Source organism: Amblyomma americanum, chromosome 2, assembly GCF_052857255.1.
Source record: "Amblyomma americanum isolate KBUSLIRL-KWMA chromosome 2, ASM5285725v1, whole genome shotgun sequence".
Lineage (NCBI taxonomy): Eukaryota > Metazoa > Arthropoda > Arachnida > Ixodida > Ixodidae > Amblyomma > Amblyomma americanum.
This window is the reverse complement of record NC_135498.1, coordinates 67,051,974-67,071,317: the sequence shown is the minus strand read 5'-3', so window position 1 is coordinate 67,071,317 and position 19,344 is coordinate 67,051,974. Positions and strand designations below refer to the sequence as shown.

General features: G+C 45.0%; 2 protein-coding genes across 3 annotated transcripts in view; one reads left to right on the top strand and one right to left on the bottom strand.

Annotated features, from left to right (window-relative positions):
- Mybbp1A (MYB binding protein 1a) overlaps positions 1-19,344 on the top strand; it is a 60,521-nt gene that overhangs the window by 7,267 nt on the left and 33,910 nt on the right. For both annotated transcript variants that reach the window (XM_077654540.1, XM_077654539.1), the window contains exons 8-17: positions 2,259-2,350; positions 2,715-2,807; positions 3,063-3,142; positions 3,208-3,271; positions 13,062-13,132; positions 13,475-13,517; positions 13,640-13,756; positions 14,281-14,398; positions 15,180-15,370; positions 15,876-16,091. In XM_077654540.1, coding sequence (XP_077510666.1) covers positions 2,259-2,350; positions 2,715-2,807; positions 3,063-3,142; positions 3,208-3,271; positions 13,062-13,132; positions 13,475-13,517; positions 13,640-13,756; positions 14,281-14,398; positions 15,180-15,370; positions 15,876-16,091 — 1,085 coding nt within the window. The remainder of the gene's footprint in view (positions 1-2,258; positions 2,351-2,714; positions 2,808-3,062; positions 3,143-3,207; positions 3,272-13,061; positions 13,133-13,474; positions 13,518-13,639; positions 13,757-14,280; positions 14,399-15,179; positions 15,371-15,875; positions 16,092-19,344) is intronic.
- Positions 9,820-12,294, bottom strand: Ssrp (structure specific recognition protein). The gene has a single exon (XM_077654538.1). It carries the CDS (start codon positions 12,142-12,144, stop codon positions 9,940-9,942), a length of 2,205 nt encoding a protein of 734 aa, XP_077510664.1. The 5' UTR covers positions 12,145-12,294; the 3' UTR covers positions 9,820-9,939.

Below are 19,344 nucleotides of genomic sequence, written 5' to 3'. Positions count from 1 at the left end.
AGGTAAATTCGGGTGTACGGCACTCCATGTTTTACTGCTGACCTGGTTGCTTCAAAGGTCTGCCCAAAGGCAGTGTGTGCCATGCCTGCAGCCCTGTCGGGCAGAGGCAATTTATTTTTCTGTCTTTATGTAGTTTCAACCTACGACCGTGCATAAACACATGCAGTACGGGCACTTTGTAAAACTAGTGGTTGCAAGCAGAGTGTTGGGGGTGCCACTGCTGCTTGGGGAAGGAGAGTAGCGTCATGCTCCGCCAGCTCTTGTCCAGTGGTAGCTTGTAGAGCTGAAATCTGTGAAGCCTTCCTCCCTCTACAGTCGGACACAACTCAAGAATGCAACAGCAACACGCCCCTCAAAGCAGGCTCTCCAGCCAGTGATCGCCCGGTTGTCATGACGTCGCGCTTAATCTCATTGCACCACCTACTTTGACATCACTGGTGGTGGGCAAGTACAGGGATATTAAGGGGGGGACACTGGTCTTTGGGACCAAAAAACGACCCAAGAATCAGTTTTTTAAAAATGACATTTTTAAAGCCTATAGCTATTATTCTTCAGCTCTACCAGTTTTCTCCTCCAGAAAATCGGTATTTTGACCATAATATTAAATTTATGTCACTGTATGGGCTCAATTTGTTCAGGAGAAGGCAATTTAACACCGTGAAAATTTTGGACACCTGGCTGTCTTAGTACGTCAATATCTCAACGTCTAGGACAGATAGACATGTCATATTGTTTGCTAAGGGAAGCTGAAGGCACAATGTATGCAATAAGCGAAGCACAATTGTTCAATCCACTTCAAGAATTTGTAATTTTGCAAAGTTTATCGATGCATGATATTCACACTTTGAATGCTGCTATTCTAAGTGCTGTAAATTACTAATGAGGGTAAAATGAAAAAACTGCTCTGATTATTGCACTCTTTACTCACCATACTATGTAGCCATGGGTTAAAAATTATTTTTATTGAGCCATTTTTTTATTGAAGTACTAATAAATGACTAATAAAAATTAATTATCTTAGGCACTAATTAATTAATTAAAAAACAATTTCATATTTGAAATCTGTATAAAAAACTGAGCAACGTGATACAGTTTCATTAGGATTGGGCTAAAAATAAGGAAAATAGGTCTAACCCATAACCGCAGTGCCGTGGCAATAGTTTGAGCCCACTTACTGGAGGGCCTCCTTTGAGGGGCATTTGCTGTTGCATTCTTGAGGTTTGTCCGACTATAGGCTTTTTGTGCTAGTAATGTATAAGTGCAAACTATGGGGCAGATGAAACCCCAAAGCAAATCCGCCTTTGAGGAGGCGAGTGGTTACAATAAAGTGGAATGTGATCTTGTAATAAGGTGGTATTTTTAACTATATTCGGTTTCAGCTGATATATTTTTGAGCTGGCAGTCTTATGGTGGTCGTTTGCTTAGGAAAGCAATCCCACTCATTCTGAGGCCTGCCCTAAGCGTGACGCAATAGTCGAACCTTGGTAATTTGAACTTGGCGGGGACAGAAAATTGGTTGGAATCCGAATTAAAGGAGTACGGACACCTAACTTTCTGGTGCTTGTTTTCTTCTCTGTAATGATGTATAAGGCCTTATTATACATGGATTACCACGTGGTATTCTCTTACGACCGGAAATAATTTATAATTGAATTTCTTTCTCGTGCTGTTTCAGTTTCAGTTTCAACAGCAGAAAGATGACTGTGACGTCAACGTGTGCTTATGGGTCACATGGGGCATGAAAAAATTGTGGTATAATCACTGCTTCGTCATCTTAATTCACTACAATGCTAACGCCAGCCTTCCTCAAGAGATGGAATGACGATGAATGTAGAAGCAGCGATTATATAGCAGTTTTTTTCATGCCTCACTTGACCTATAAGCACATAATGATGTCAGTGTCATCATTCAGCTGTTAAAACCGAAACCGAAACAGCCTGACTGAAAAATTCGATTATATATTATTTAGCAGTCTTAGGCAAATACCATGTGGTGATTCATGCATAGTAATGTAATCATTGTAGAGAAGAAAACATGAGATCAGAGTTAGGTGTCTGTGCTCCTTTAAGTGAAAGAAGCCTTTTTAATGCACATTATAATGCCAGGACTAAAGCATCAGTTCAAGTAAACCTGATATTTTATTTAAGAGCTTGATCAAGTGACATTCCACTGTAAAAACCGTTAATTTCACACAAAATGGATTTCAGTAGTGTTGTTGCACTGTACCAGCCTGTAACGAGCTTGGTGTGTTTTTGCAGAGGGCCTTCTTGCTGCACCTCGTGAGGAGCGGACGTTTCTGGCTGTGCAACTTGTCAAGTGGTGCTTGCCCCAGTTGACGGCTGCCGACAAGGTTTGTAGTGTTTGCTTTGGTGCCTCTGCTGGTTTTGGTCAAGCCCTGTTGTGTATCATGTCGATTGATCAATTCATTGTGCATGTTGATAGAGGCAGCACAATCTGTCACCTCCAAGTGCACGGTATTGGAGGTTGGCAGTTTATTTTAATGCAGTTGACTGAGAAGGAAGGTGAGTTTGCTATTCTCAGGGTAGTCGGTGAAAAGCTTTGACAGACAACTGCATGTAACAGATTGGCGCGCCTGACCAACCTTAGTGGGCGTTCTATTTGCAAGATTGTTCTGGCGAAAATTGTGCACTCTTTTGCACTGTTCTTTGTCTCGCTTCAAAGCGTTGCTGTGCATTTTTTTTTTCACGTTTCAGGTGGAAATAGTTCTTTCACCAGAATTGAGGAAACAGACTGTTCATGCCATATCCACCAACTCCCATGTTCTGCATGCTGTAAATTGTGACCTGGTAAGTTGCTGCCATTACTCCATGTAATCCACGAAGTTAAATGTTCTGCCACATAGCCTTTTGTTTTTTGTGTTTTCTGATCCGAGCAAACTAGTTTTTGGGAACTTGACATGCTTTACTCATTCACAAAAGATCAACATTAGCATCAGTATTTCAAATGTTCCAGTTCTTCTTGTGTACCAGTTCATATTGTCAGTAGCCGAATGCCCATTGCTGCAGCATGTAACTAAAGTGCACTTTATTGTCTTGTTGCAGGCACAATTCCTGGTGGACTTTGCGAAAAAGTCAGAAGATGCGCAGATCCAAGTGGCAGTCCTGAACTTCTTTGTGCAGCCGTAAGACAACGTGAAGCTGTGGTATGCATTAGCGCCACTAAGCTTTTCTCTTTTTTTTTTTTCAGGCCCGGTAGCATCCTGTTTGACCACGTGACAAAGACGAAGACGACCCATGACGTGCTGCTAGCTGTGAGTGCACATTTTTTCTTTAACTCATAAGCTTTTCGTGTGTATGCTCTATTGTATATGGGCCCTTGAAAATGGCAGCTCCTCTTAGCATTGTTGCCTATACATATTTTGATGAAAAAAAATGCACACTGGTTGTCCCACGTTACGTGAACCAAGAACTTAGGGCGGGCAGAGACTTCGAAAACAGTTTTTGAAAATTGATTGTAGAATAGTTGTAATAAAAACTGTGGCTATGAAATCAGCTAGCAATCTTCTAAACGGATGCAGCTTGCATTAAAGCTCAAAGCTAAATTTAAATTTTGTCTAGTATAGTATACTTTTTTTTTTTCATCAGTGTGCCTTATTCTTACAGTCTGCTGGCTGTAAAGTCCTGAAATTTTATGTTAAAGTAGAAGTGCTTATTGTACACAGCTGGGACTAAATTATGCACTTTGAGCAAAAAAATAAATTTAGTATTTTTTTTCTTTAGGTGCAATAAAATTGCTACTCATGAATAGTTTTTATAGTCATAAAAATACAAATTGACTTAGGCTACTGATTCTAGTTCCAATCATATGAAATTCACTGTATGAAAGCTGGAAAATTTTGCTTCCTTATGTCTTATAGTTCCTAAGAAAAAGGCATGTGAACCTCCAAAAATGCTTGGAGAAAAATGCAAGTAAAGCATCAGTAAACTCCCACTTTTCTTTTCGATATGGCAACAGAAAAGTATAAAAAAAAGTCTTTTTGAAGTCTGAAGTACTCAAGTGTAGCATATTTTGTGAAAGCTGAAGAAGTACTGTATAAAAAGTTTGCAAAATGTAAAAATTGTTTTTTTTTTTTTTTGACAAAACAGAACAAAAGTCTCACCCACCTTAAAAGAAGTGGCACATGCTGCCTAAATAAAATTAAAGTGATACTATTAGTTCTTGGCTAAAACATAATAATTACCATATTGATATGCTGTCAGTAATTTATTTTCTTTTGATCTTCTTGAGATCCATGAAAAGTTTCGATCAGAATGTATCGGGCACCAGAAGACATGAATGGTCCAGTTTTCATGATGGTAGCTTGATGCACAAAGTGCTTTATGCTTTCAAAACTAAGCATGCAATATCCTGAATGACCGTAACATGAGTGCATTCTCAAACACCCTGCACATGGTAACACTCCGCTATTGACCATTAACTTGGTGGGCCCATATTCACGCTATTGCAGTCACTCATATTGCATGTGAACATTTGTAATCCTACTTTCCTCTCAGGGTTCAGTGCTTCCTTTATAAAGTATTGGAGCTTTGCCTTGCTGAGTCACTCAGGAGATGAATTGCAAAGCATGATCAATGAGTTAGACAGGCATGAACGGTAGTTTACCAGTATTGTTTATCAGGTGTTCGAAATTTCTGGAGCCCTTCACTACGGCGTCCCTCATAGCCTGAGTTGCTTTGGGACGTTAAACCCCATAAACTAAACTAAACCAGTATCCCTCAAGAGAAAAGTGAACAGCTGTATCTTACTCATACTCACCAACAGGGCAGAAATTTGGAGGCTAACGAAAAGGGTTCAGCTAAAGTTAAGGACAACACGGTGAGCTATGGAAAGAATAATGATAGGTGTAACGTTAAGAGACCAGAAGCGGGCAGAGTGGGTGAGGGAACAAACGCGGGTTAATGACATCCTAGTCGAAATCAAGAGGAAGAAATGGGCTTGGGCAGGGCCTGTAAAGCAAAGGCAAGATAACCGCTGGTCCTTAAGGGTATACCGTAGTGGATTCCTAGAGAAGGCAAGCGTAGCAGGGGGCGGCAGGAAGTTAGGTGGGTGGATAAGATTAAGAAGTCTGCAGGCATAGGCTGGGTGCAGCTGCCAAAGGACAGAGTTAATTGGAGAGACATGGAAAAGGCCTTTGCCCTTCAGTGGACATATTCAGGCTGGTGATGATGATGAGAATAAAGTGATCTCTAAATCGAGTGAAGCGAGCAAAACTGTAAAATGCATGCTTGACACACAGAATAACAAATGACTGGCATCACAGATATGGTAAAAAAAAAAGGAAACACTACAGTGCAACGCAACAGAAAAACATCGTATACGAGGCATAGATAATTCATGTTTTGCTAAAAGCAGTATGGCTTTTATAGTGAATACTTGGAACAACTGCACATAAGTTGTTTGATTTTCAGGTTTTGTCTTGGACAAAGGTTTACAGGATGTGGGTTTGTGGGAAAAATATTTTGCGTGTGGTCAGTCAAAGCAGGTCATTGAAAAACATAGAATCACGAGGGGACATGCATGTTCCATCTGCTGAAATGAATAACAGCTGACCGGCAGGAATAATTTTTTCCCTCAGACCTGCATCCCATAAGCTTTAGTTCATGACTGTACATAAAAAAACAATACTAAAGGAAGACAAGCAGAAATTAAATGAGCACAGTACAGGAGCGTTCCTTAAGGGGTATTCACACGGGGGATGGAATCCCTCCCGAACTGACGGCGGCTGCGTACACGTCACGCCTTCGAGAGTGCTCGCGGCGACGCAGTTTCCGGTTTTGGTCCGGCGGCCGCCGCCGACGGGGGAGGGGACCGTTCGCTCGGCCGCTACGTTCAGTCCCCGCGTCCCCGGGAGATTAGGCGGCACTTGGCAGGGCGCGCGTTGGGGTCGCTGTGAGTGGCGCTCCGCTGTCGACGGAGCTGTATTACTTCTTGCCGTGGATTTTGCGCACGTTGGACGAAGAGGAATGCGTGCACTAATAAAAACATTTTTGAAGTCCAATATTTATGAACTGGTTAGAGCAAGATGCGTTTTGTGGCATACGTCGTCTTTGTGTTTGTCTGCATCTTCTCAGAGTTTCTTCTCTTCTATCTTTCACGCATCTCTTTTTTTTCGTCTAATTTTTCCCCCCTCGACTGTCGGCATTTTCCCTCCTCAGATCAGCACAGCCCCGCTCCTTGAGCATGGTAAACCCAGATGGCGGCTTTTGTTGTAAAAAAAAAAAATAATAATAATCCGGTGTCTGATGCGTTCCAGCATCCACAAGAAAACTTCATGCGGCACACGAAGCAGTTTCTGGTATTCGTCCGGGTCATCTTCACGAAGCGTGTTATACAGACTGTGCTGCACACCAAGGGACTTTTCTTGCATCCATGGCTTCACCCAGCACCGCCGCTTTTTCTTGAAAAGATCGTCGTCATCCTCGGTTTCAAGTAGAGCCGCCAACAACACGTACTTGCTCCTTTTTGCGACGTCCATTTCCTGCTCTGGATCCTCTAGCGCCAGAAAGTTCGACGTGTATTCAGCTCCGGTGCTGGGAACTGTCTGTTTCCCTTTTTCGGTTTCTTATCCCTTTTATCTCCCTTCAATCTTTATTATTTTTTTTAGCCTTCGCTGTCTTCAAAGAACAGCAAAACCGGCCGTCCGGCCCTTTCTTTAACCTCTCCCACGCCGCCCGGCCGCTTCGCGCGTCTAGATCCCCCGCGGCGGCTCCCCGCTGCCCGTGTGAATACTAAATTTGGGAGCGGGGGAGGGGTTTGGCCGGCCGGTGACGTAGCGCGCCTCGTCTCCCCGTCCCTCCGCGCCGAGGTCCCCCGTGTGAATACCGCTTTAACACCCACGTGAGGTACAGCGCACTGGGGCGGACAAGGCCGTATTTGTCAGGAAGAAAGTCGCAAATGGCATGCCCTGAAAGCGTGTGGCAGTTTGGCCCGTCTGTGCTTTATTACTTCACCCATTCGACTGGACTAAAACAAAAGCAAGCCACTCGCAAAAGTGGTCGTTAGTGCTGACAGCAGACTGTTCTGCACCTGGTTGTTTGAGGAGAAAGCAAAAAGGTAAACACCACAGTGTTGCAACAGTATTTTCGCACATTGTACATGGGGTCCGCTGTGGTGGCTACGTTGTGGTGGGGAAATATAGACGTCACATGGAATTTAAGTTCACCAATTGTTTATGTTGTGGGCTCTGAGGACAAAATTGAAGTTGGCCTGCCTTGATTGACTACCACAGTCTTGTCACAAATACTCAACTTTCGCTGAAAATGTAGCTTTTATAAACTAGAAAAGGCCAAAAATTGAATGCAGATGTAGCCATCACCAGCCGATTTTCGCAAGCAAAATGTGGTGCATCGACACAGTTTTTGGGTGTGGCTCCCAAAGGCTAGGTTACGCCACCATTAATTTCAAAACGGCGATCATGGAGTCCTTTTTAATGTTGATGTCGCGAGTTTGAATTGAGTGGCAGGAAAATTTTTAATGCAATTTTCTCAGCAATGAATTTGTCTTTTGCTGCCGGACAAACATCAGCATACAAAGTAATGAATAATTACTTCATTACAAATTTAGGATTTTTTGTTTTGTCAAAGTGAGCCAAATCCATCTAAACAGGAACTGCGAAAAACGTGAGTTTCCTATCTCCATAAACTGCAGTGCTATCCTGGCTGTTACATGATATGCTTTACAAGCAAATTAGAACTCTATGCCATCATGTATTGAAAAGTTATGCAAATACAGTGCAATCCACTTATAACGATAATGAGAAAACTGGAAAATCCTATCGTTATAACCGATTATCTTTGTATTTGAACCGGCAAAAAAAAAACAAAGAACGCACCCATGTATTCCGCCATGCATTCAGCCACCCACCGCCACTGCTGTTCCTGGCAAGGGCGCACTGCATCTTGGCGCGCTGCTAATGGCTGCGCTGAGCGTGAAACACTCAGGGAAAGGAAATGCTTAAAAAAAAGAAAGTAAATTCTCAACCATCTCCGGTAGAAACTACATTTGTACGAGACAGCATTGCTCAGCAGCGGCCAAGCAAGCTCCTCCCTCCAACGAATGTGACGACGATAGCGCTTGGTTCCCAAGACCATAGGCAATGCTGCTTCTCGGATTTCGCCACGCAGGTCTATTCGGAGAGTGTTGACGTCATTCACTTCAAAGTATTTTGTATTTTTATCAAACTTTCAGACAAATTTTGGTGGTAAACACTATCCTGGCGGCGAGAATCCTATCGATGTATCCATTATTTTGCCGATAATTGCATCATTATATGTGATTTGTTTTTACATAGGGTCAATGGGAGAACTGATAAATATAAAGGATTTGATCGATATATTGTTATATTGCATATCGTTATTAGTGGATTACACTGTAATTAGGTCAGTATCAGCATGTAAATTTTGTATTTGGCTCTTTGCACTGTGAAGCTCTAGATCTGACCCAGTTTTTTTCAAAAACTTTTATTTCTTGAGTAATAATTCAAGCTCTGCTTATCAGAATGGTGCTTAAAAATGATTATGCTATGAATTGAGCAAAAAAAAATTAGAATATTCATTGTGTACAATCAGGGGCACTGCAGTGATTCACCAACACAAGCAAGTAAATGTGAACAGCAGGCAGCTGACACAAGGGCTGGGTTGATAGCCTTCTTTTCTTATGTTCCCGCTTTGGCAGCAGACTCGTAGACTAGCTTGAATATGCGGGATCTAGAATTTATTCTACTTCACTGTAGTATCCTAAACTCATGATTAGCAGCTAAATGCTAGTGCAGAGAGGACAACCGCTAATCCTATTGTTCCCTGTCTGCCATTTCACTAGCAATAATGAATTTAGGGCACCAATACCAACCTGTCCAACTAAGCGCTTTAGCCTTCAGTGTAGCAGAGGTGCATACCTGCTTCCTTAGTGACTGGGGTAATTATTCCTTTATTGTCCTCTGGTTCAGATCTTGAGCCGATCTCTTCATATCCTACGCAGTTGATCTACGCTCAAAACAATTCAAGCTAAGCTGTGGAGGGAGGCTCTCACGAATGGACTTGGCTCATTTCAATCCGTACATCAGCAGGATCTGGCTCATTTTTTATTTGAAATAAGATTTTCATGCAAGTTATCAGCCATTGCGAGGATCCTTTCGTTATCATTAGTTTTTTCAAAGGAAAGTTGCATGGATTTGCTTGTCATTACAGCGCGCAAACAGCACTGTGCAGAACAGTGTGCTTGGAAGTGGCGTGGGGCTTGGAGCAATATGTTATCGTGTGTGCACTTTTTCTTGGACTGCAGTTTACTTCTCACGTCTTAGCCATGATTAGCCCAACAGGGCATAGAAGATATTACCAATGCACACCGTAGTCATGCTTATGCTGAGAAATATTGTAATCATTGCACGATTGGAACCTCAGATTAACAAGTCTCAGCCACTGTGCAATTAGAACGAGTTGTCGGGCTAGTTGGTCCAATACTTCAGACATGGTAGTTGCGTGAAACACACTTTTGCGCTCGTCCCGTACCCTCTCTTGTGTGTGTTTTGTGCAACTACCACATCTGAAGCACCGTGTAATTCTTATGGCAATGCTGACTAATGCTGGCGTAAAAAGCACACCACTGATCGACGAGCTTCAATTGCAATTTGTTTCATTGGAAAGGTTCTGCATACTGTTTTTATGTAAGCTGAGCTTCACACCGCATTTTATGCACCATGAAGAATTTCTGGAGACATGAAAGATCAGCGCAAAATGACTCCTTTTCTAAGTTAAAGTGTAGAAGCTGACTTCGTGACTGTCGCATGTGAATCACCAGATATCGAGATAATCAACGCAACTTTATTTACAATTATATGATATATGAAACATATTTCGCTGGAAGTGGTGTCAAGAAAATAATTTCAATGTAAAAATGGAAAATGCAGTATGCAACAACAGATCAGTCGTCATCCCCACTTCCAGACATGTCCTGATCTCCTGACGAAGCAGGAGTGCTTGCCGATGCTTCTTCCTCATCGTCGGACTTGTCGTGAATGGGGGAGCTTTTGGGAGACTCCTTGGGCTCCTTCTTGACCTTCTTGCTTGTCTCGTCGTCATCACTGCTGCCCGAACTACTGATGTACTCCTTGCTCTTGAAGTTTCCTCCTTTCATGGGTGATGATGATGTCGGCTTCGGTTTTGGTGCAGATGGTTTGCTCTTTTTGACCGTCTTCTTCTCTTCTTTCCCATCGTCACTGTCATTCTGCGGCCGGCTCGACAGGCTAGCCTGGTATGCAGCCATGGCCTCCTTGTACTTGGCGGCAGCCTCCACAGCTTGTTGCTCCCACTTGGACTTGTCTGTCACCTCCTTCCAGAGCTCACCGGCACGCTTGGTGACATCGGTGATGCTGAAGCCCGGGTTGTCCTTCTTGATCTTGTCTCGGTTTTCGGCCAGCCACAGGAAATAGGCGCTTGGTGGCCGCTTTGGCTTGTTGGCGTCGCGCTCCTTCTTCTGGCGCCGCGGCTTTCGTTCCTTCATGCCGGGCTCCTTGACTGTTTTGGCGCTCTTAGACTTCTTCTTCTCCTTTTTGGGTTTCTCGTGTGCATCACTGCCACTTCCACTGTCGCTGCCCTTGCCGCCGCCACTGCCAGCCTCGCTGTCGGAGCTCGATTCTACGTTGCTGTCAAACTCTTCGGCCACTTCACTGCCAGACTCCCCTGGGTTGAAAGATTCGTCGGACGATTCGTCCGAATCTCCTTCGTCCCTCTGCCGGCCTTCGTCTTTGACTCTGGCCAAGTAGGCATCCGGAGCATCTTCTGCATCAGAGTCGATGAGCTCGTCGTCGTTGTAGTTCGGTTTTTCCTTACCACCTCCAAGCGAACCGCGGTTCTTGATGCGGAGTTTCTTGTCGCTTACGTAATCAAAGAGCCTTCCATACTCCTCCTTCTCTATGCTGCTGAAGGTGTGCACGAGGCCACTCTTGGCCTCCACCTCAAAGTCAAAGGAGCGTGTGCTCCCACCACTACGTGCAAAGTTGACGCAGGCAATCTCGTCGAAGCGAATGTGCACGGGCGGCTTGTGGATGTATATGAACCCTCGCTCGAGCGGGTAGAGCAGTCCATTGCCCGCCCGGTACGAGCAGGTGATGCAGTTGGTGCCCCCGTGGCCCTTGAAGTTGCCCGGCACAGTGATCTTTCGCTGCACCACGGCCTTCATGACGCGGCTGATGACCTCGAACGTGGGGCCCGACATGTTCTTCTGCAGCTTGTCCTCAAACTTCTCCTGGATGTCGGCGTCTGACAGCGCCAGCTCGATGCTCGTCTCTTCCTCCTTGTTGAAGAGCAGGATGAGGAAGTGGTACCGTGTCTGGCCCTGCTTGATGGGCGGGTCGAGGCTGAGCACAAAGAACACCTGCCGGTTGTCCTTGTGCGGCAGCAGGAAGAGGCGCAGCACCGTCGTGAGCGGGATCTTGTAGTCGAACGTCTTGCCGTGAAGTTGGATGAACGAGGGGAAGATCTTGATGTCGTAGCGACCGCGCGGCGTGAGGCACTGGAGCTCCTTGAAGGTGACCATGGCGTCGCCCGTCGCCTGGATGATGCTGGCCTTGGAGAGCACGTTGTTTCGGAAGGCCTGTATCGGGTCCGTGTCCGAGTTCGGGTCGGTCGGGATGTGGAAGCGGAGCTCCATGAGCGACACGGCCGCGTCGTCGTTCTGGTGGAACTCGAGCGTCACCTCGTTCTTGGCCGTGGTGCAGTGCGACACGTTGCCGAGCGGGATCTCGTAGGCCGAGTTCTTGTCTACGTCGAACGAGAGCACGCTGCCTTCGAAGCGCGCCGTGCCCCAGTTCCAGCCCTTGAGGCACAGCTCGCGGGTGGAGAGCGGCATTTGGAAGTGGTGCTGAAAGAACTTGGCCAGCCGCTCCTGCTCGTCGTCCTGGAAGCCGCCGAAGCGGTACATGCTGCCTGTCTTCATCATGATGCGGAGCCCGTAGCCGGCGCCCAGCCGCTGCCAGCTGATGCTTTCCATCTCGGAACCCTGCACCTGCTCCACTTTTCCCGTCTTGCTGTTCTTGAAGACGACCCCTTGGTTGGTCATCTTGAGCCGACCCGACGTCATAGCGCCGCGATCCTCCTTGAACACGTCGGGGAACTCGAGGAAATCCATCCCGGCGAGCGGTTTAGACTGACAAACACGTGCACCGAGCGCTGACTTTACCGTGTGTTGTTTGCGCGGGCCTGTATACGTTCCTTTGATTCGTAGGCCTACGCAGACTGCGAGGCGCGCGACACATTGTTTGCAACGCGCATTGCGCTTTCGCCAATGTCTCGAAAATGCACAACTTCGCATGCGGCCACAATCCGGCTGCAATCCGGCTACGCCTCTATCGGCCGTCGGAGGGCTCTGGGCGGCATGGCGCGTTTTTTAAAACTTCTTACCGCATAGTTTCTTTTGCCATGGGTGGGGCGGACAGGCGCTTTTATTTTCGCCGTCTGGATTGTTTGTTTTATGTTTATTACGTTATCGAAGTTCACCCTTTCGAGAAAACGAAATTAAGTTTATTTTTAAAAATAAAATCTCTACTACCATTTATTCTATTTTGTTGTGCCTGGTTTCCGTGTGGTAATGCAGAAGTTTTCTTGTGGAATGAAAACTTAGCTGAATGAATGTTTAACGTCAATGTGACTAATTTCTTTTGTTGTTTAGGTTGGTTTTATGCTATATTATTTCAGTTCCCGTGATAAGTTGTTTGGTTAATAAAAGCGACTCAGGCTATGAAAGACGGTGTAGTGAAGGGCTCCGGAAATTTTGACCACCTGGGGTTCTTTGACGTGCACTGACATCGCAGAGTACACGGGCCTCTAGAATTTCGTTTCCATTGAAATTCGACCGCCGCGGCTGGGGTCGAACCCACGTCCTTCGGGTCAGCAGCCGAGAGCCATAACCACTGAGGCACCGGCCGCAGCGGCTCGTGATATGTTGTAATAGCATCTCCCTGCTTGAAGATAATTTGGCCACTGTGAGATAAAGCTGCTGCATTTAATTTCCTAGCTGCATATTTATGTGATTGTGTCATTTTTCAGGCAAAACCAGAATGTGTACAGTGGTATGCAGAATTCCTGAAGGGTATTGCACAGTCTGAAGACAGCACAAGGTAAGTAGTGTATGGTACCACTTAGTAGATTTTCACACTGTCTACCTTTGATGCTTTGAGATAGCTATCGTGTGTGGTTCGAACACCCTTTTACACAAAATTCTTGCATTGTTCTTTATGTTGCTTCTTGTGAACACTGCAAAAAACTCAGGAGTGTCTAGGCCCTTTGTAAGAGCAAGAAAATATGCGTGGTTGAATTAGTGTTGTTATTTGTGTGTTTGTTTACTTCTGTTTTTCTTTTTAGAACTGTTGGTTATTTGCACATAGTATTGTAGCATTGTGTGTGTTGCGAGTACATTATTTCCATGGTTTTCGTTTGCTAAAACTTTGCTAAACTTTCAGGCCGCAACATCTGTTGAAACCCCAGCGTGAAGCCTTTGAGCAGGTTTGTCAGCATATCTACTTTTCCGCACAATGCTGCTTTTGGTTCCTTCCTTGCTTGTTGTTTATGCTCATGCTCATACCTAGCCAATTTACGCCATGCATTTGTTTTCTTATTCGCTGCAGTTGTCCAACCTGCTCCACCTTCCAGCCATGGCTACTGACGATGACTTCAGGACCAGCACTGTCTACTTCCTGATTGATGCCTACATTGCGAGAGTCAGAACTGAGGACAATTCACAAGTATGCCATAGAATGCGGCCACTCTTTGTTGATCATGCTTGCTGTGAGGAGCTTAGTGTGTTCTGAACTCAGTGAGATGATACACTGTGAATCTGGCGTAATGAAGCCCATGATAGAACTTGTGTATCTCTATGGAAGCACTACCTGACTTTAAGATCAGCATGTGGAGTGGTAATGCAACTGTGAACTGTTAATAAAGTAACTGTGAATAAAGTTATGATTCTAAATTTTTGCATCGTTATGCCATGGGAGATTTACAAATGCTGTCATTCTGTTTAGTAAGGCAAGTGTAGGCTGGTAATGGGGTAAGGGTTGCTTAAGAGGGTCCAAAAAGTGTAGTGGAATAATGTAAATGGTAAGACAATGGCATATGCTTTGAAGTGAGTGTGAAAAACTGAAATAATAGTAGGCCAGCCTTACTCTATACTTAGTCGCATGCTTTTGGCCACATCATGGCACTCAGAGTTACCTTTGCCCTTATTGTGCATGCCTCGATTTTTGTTTTCGCCATCCGTGCTGCTTAGGGTGATGCTGTGCGCAAATCCATGCAAAGTGCCGTGTTGAAGAGCATCGTGCCGTGGAAGAAGTCCAAGTTGAACGAATTTGCTGACCTTCTCTCTTCCCTTCTGCTTCGAATCAAAGGTGAACAGCAGCTCGTGTTTCTCTGTGCTACTCTTGTGTGGAGTGAACTTTGTCGTGCATGTGTTAAGAAGGACTGCGCTTGCCGCCCATGATAAGCAGGTGGCTGGTATATACAGAGCGTATTTGGTTTCCTTTGAAGCTTTTTCTTTCTGTATTGGCTTACGTCTTCTCTCTTGAAACAGTGGGTGTAGTGTGCTTGGGCATACCTTCATGGCACTCGATAATTCAGTGAGGTAGTATCTTGGAAGCACCATTAGAAATTGCCACCACAAAGAGCATAAAATTATATAAGATTGGAGTAACTGTCAGGCTGTTCGCTTTATTTTACAACATACAGAAGGCTGTGAAATGCCTTATACCAAGCTCCTTCCAGCAGAGCCGCTGCGGTGGCTCAGTGGTCATGGTGCTTGGCTACTGACTCGAAAGACACGGGTTCGATCCTGGCCACGGTGATCGCATTTCGATGTTGGTGAAATGCTAGAGGCCCGTGTGCTGTGCGATGTCAATGCACGTTAAAGAATCCAAGGTGGTTGAAATTATCTTGAGCCCTCGGCTACTGCATCCGTCATAGCGTGAGTCGCTTTGGGTGGCAAAACCCCGTAAAATCAAATAAAACCTTCCAGCCACAATATAGCTGTGGTATTAGTGGATATCACTTTCTGTCTGTAGAAGGACAAAAAGTATGAAGCTTTTTTTTTTTTAATTAAAGCTTGGGGTGTTGAAGGCAGGCAAAGTCACAGTTGCCTTCTGGCTGGCCTCTTAATTCTTTTGCCTTGGTTAGCATCTTCTGGGGAGGATGGAGGAAGTGCTGATGTGAAGAAATGGCTCAAGAAAACCAAGCATACTTTGGAAAGAATGGAATCCTCTTCAGCCAACATGGATGAATCTGTAGCGACAGCCTTCAGGGTACTTCTGTTGTACCTTACCATTCTGACTGCACTGGGAATTTCTGATGACCCCTCATCACTCCAGGTGAGTGACCCCTTCCTTTGAGCCTAGTTATTAGCTGACCTTTCGTTTTTCTTTCTGTGTGTGTGTCTCATTAAGATGAAGTGCATATTTTATGGTTGATGTCTGGAACTGTGTTTGACCATGTGACTAGACTGCATTTGTTGTTCTTGTTGCCTTTTTTAAATTGATGACTATTTAACATCGGCCATAGTGTAGTGCTATTTGTAGACAAATAATGCAAGCATTTCCTATTAAATGACCTCCAAGGTGGCACTTTGTATGCATGTTTTGGTTTTTTAAAATTGTCTGGTTAGCTGAGAAAACAGCTGAGTGAGTGTGCTTTATTGAGGGAACAATACTTCCCCATAACAAGAATCAAGTTGTCAGTGAACATATTGTCAATGACCAGGTTGCGAGAGGATGAATGAATGTATGGGTGAGTTTGTAGTATACAGCTTGTGAAATGAAAATGGCTTTCCAGAAAAAAAGGATGCCAGCAGTATTAAGGTGCCCGAATTTTGTGCAGGAAGTGTGCAGCTCTGCCCGAGACCTGTTGGATGAGATGTCTGAGGCGGAGGAAGGCGAGGAGGAAGAGCAGCATGCTCGGTGGGCCCAGCTGGTTGTGGACCTGGTGCTGAGCATGCTCTCCATGCAGAGCCTGCATGTGCGTGCCGTCGCCACGGCCTCCTTTGCTCTGCTTCATGACCACTTGTCAGACGAGGCACTGGCCCTGGTGCTTGATGTGAGTCGCTGGCACCACCCTCTTCTAATGGAGTCAGTCTTGTTATTCTGCTTTATTGCGAAAGCTGTGTATTGACAGCTTACCTTTCCGACCTGTCATAGCTTCCGCCCGTGGTCGGATGACCATCCCTTACACACAATCCATGTGTCTTGCCTCATGCAACCTTCGTTGCTTTGATGTCATTGCTTGGGACATGCAGCTGTAAGCCAAACAATTTTAAATGCCACTTGGATGCTCTGTGCATATTTGAGTGGGGGCTATAAGTAGTTACGAGGAAAGGTGCGGTAGAAGAGGGTGGACACTTATACCTAATTGTGAAAGAAAAAAGGTTAATGATGCGGTGAAAGGTGCAGAGATTTAAAAAAAAAAGTTTACGCTTTCTCTCGCTGAGTTTTGCACGTTATCGTATATACTCGTGTAAGGGCCGCGCCTACAACTTCGCTGTAGGTAAATCCCCCCAAAAAAAGTCAGCCAAAAGAACTGCTTTTTATGTGCATAATTTTGCCGACTTGGTACATTACGCTGGGAGCTGGCAGAAAATAACTGCCTGCGACACTCAGAAGGGCCACACACATGTTGTCTCACATGTTTCACTCTGCCTGGAACCCCGAATATGCAGTGCCTCAGCGCTGCTAACTCATCTCGTGCTCTTGGTGTTCGCGGCAGAAAGAACAAAACGTTATGCCGTGCATGAGCTAAAATGTGGTATACCCACGCTAGCGCGTGTTTCCTTGTGGCGATGCATCTCACACCAGGTTCAGACTTCGGGATTCAGGTTCATCTTCAGAGACGCCGCGCCAACGGTGTCGCTAGGATTAACGTGCCTCGCACTGAAGCTGCAGTGAAAGCGATTTGAATGTAGTCACAGGTCCTAACTGTCAAAACCACAGAAAACAAATGCAGCCCTTATGCGAGTACTATATACAGTGTGTAGCATAGTGCAAATGTAGTCAGTTTTTAAGGCATAAGCCTTCTTGGCTCATGAGTGACGTGGACGGAAGTTGTAGATGGAAGTTTGTGTACGGAAGTTTATGGTAAATAAAACAAAAATGTAAAAGTTGATTAAGAATAGTTCTTAGGCAACATATATGTAATGAAATAAAAACAAGAAATAAAAAATAATGCAGAAAATTAAAAAAATAATAATTAAAATAAGAAAATTAACAAAAATGCAGAAAACAAAAGAAAATGGAAAATGGAGGGAGAAAGAGAGGACAGGGTAAGGCTTTCGCATTTGTGCTCATAAGCAGTCTTAAGTGCAATCCTGTAATTTTTTGTCAGTCTTCCCGTCTTGTGCAAAGGGCTGGTGAAAAATTGCAGGTGCTGACCTGCATTAAATGCTTGGAGGCCAACATGTGCAGATCTCAAAGGTAGTGATTTCAATGAAATGGAAGCAGACTTTATACCGAAACTCAGCATCTTGCTGTAATGTGCTGTAATATTCACGGGCTCATGCATATTTCTCAAAGATCCGAATGTTCTGTGCGATGTCAGGGCTCATTAAAAATTCCCAAGTGGTCGAAATTATACCAGAGCCCTCCACTATGGCACCTGTTTCTTCCTTTCTTTTTTCACTCCCACCTTCCTTCCTTCCCTTAAGGCACAGTTGAGGTGTCCACTGAGATGCGAGAAAGTTACTGGGCCATTTTCTTTCCTCAATGAAAAAAAAGAGAAATAAAGGAAACCAAAATGAGAGGAAAAAATTCAGTGCAGCTGCAGTGATTGTGTCCGTGACTGCCCAGCAGCTTGCAACTGCATGCCCTGTAGCCTGTTCGCACAACTGTTTGTTGCCTTTCAATACTCTTTTTGGGTCTTTTATGCTTGTGGAAGACTGCAGTAGTGCTTGTGGACTTGTAGCTGATTAATTTTGTATTGTGAGAAAAGAACAGTGTGCACTTGCATTTGGAAAACTCCTGGATGGTCCTAACTCCGAGGTTGTGGCAAAGCTTCACGTAAGGAAGAGTTTGGGATGCCTTTGTGGGCTTCATGACCACTTATTCAAAGTGGCACTAAATTTAAATGTGCTGGATGTTTGGTTTATCTCTAATGGCCAGAAAATGGAACAAACACTTTCAAAAGATATATATATATATATCTCCATCCTGGTCCCATCCTGGTCCCGGAGCTTCGGCGTCCTGCGCCTGCCGTGGTCGTCGGCCGTGTGTGCCTGGTCCGCACCGCCCGGCTGTGCCCAGCCCGCCAGACCTGAACCGACCTCGCCGCTTACCCCAGCCCCGTCCACCGCCCCGACCACAAGACACGACGAACTGACCACGTTGCCGCGACCGGAATGACCCGACCGACCCGAGACGCTGCCCACACGTGAGGACACCGCCCCCGTCTCTGCCGTTCGGTGCGCCCAGGGACCTCGGCCGTCGGCTCCTGGCAACCTGCGGCCCGGATGCTTCGTGGACCGGGACTCATTCGCCGATCGTCTCATTCACCGTGGCGGCAAGCCCTTCACCTCCTTCTTCTGTATCCAACCATTTTACAAGCCCATCGTCATCTGCAACATTTCATCTTCAGTGCCGATCTTCTCGTTCGCGATCGGGACGATCGCTCGGTGGCCCCGGGTAGTGTGACGAAGAAGACGAACTGTGCAGTGGAGCGGGCAGGAGCGCTCGCGCTAGGCCGGCAGCCATTAAATCATCTCATTTCCATCGATCATCGTGTCTCTTTCTTCGGCTGGCCGCCACGTAACAATATATATATATATATATATATATATATATATATATATATATATATATATATATATATATATATATATATATATATATATATATATATATATGGGGATACGAGCCTGCACATTTGTCTTGCAGCTAATTCTATATAGAACGGTGAATTGGCCACATTACCAACACTCTTTGTAGTCGATCAGTGGTGTACATGGCAAAAAGCATGGGTTGCCCTTAGCATCAGCTACCGTGTTGAACGGTCAGTCAAGCCACCTCAGAGTCATATCCAAATGTTCATGTCTAATGTGGCACTGAATATACTACTATTAATAAGGGCCTTGGGACGCCTCAGTCGATTGCAAGGAATGCATTGGAGACATCAGGAGGGTTTTTTTTTTCCTTTTTTCAGGACTCTCAATAAGACTAGAGGAATTTCATGTACTATAGTACTTAACTTTTGCTGTTTCCCTCAATTCAAATTTTCTTCTCAAATTTCCCGCAACATGCACCTTCTGAAGCATTCGCCCCCTCCTCTTACCATTCTATTCACTGAAGGTGTTTACTTACCGTGC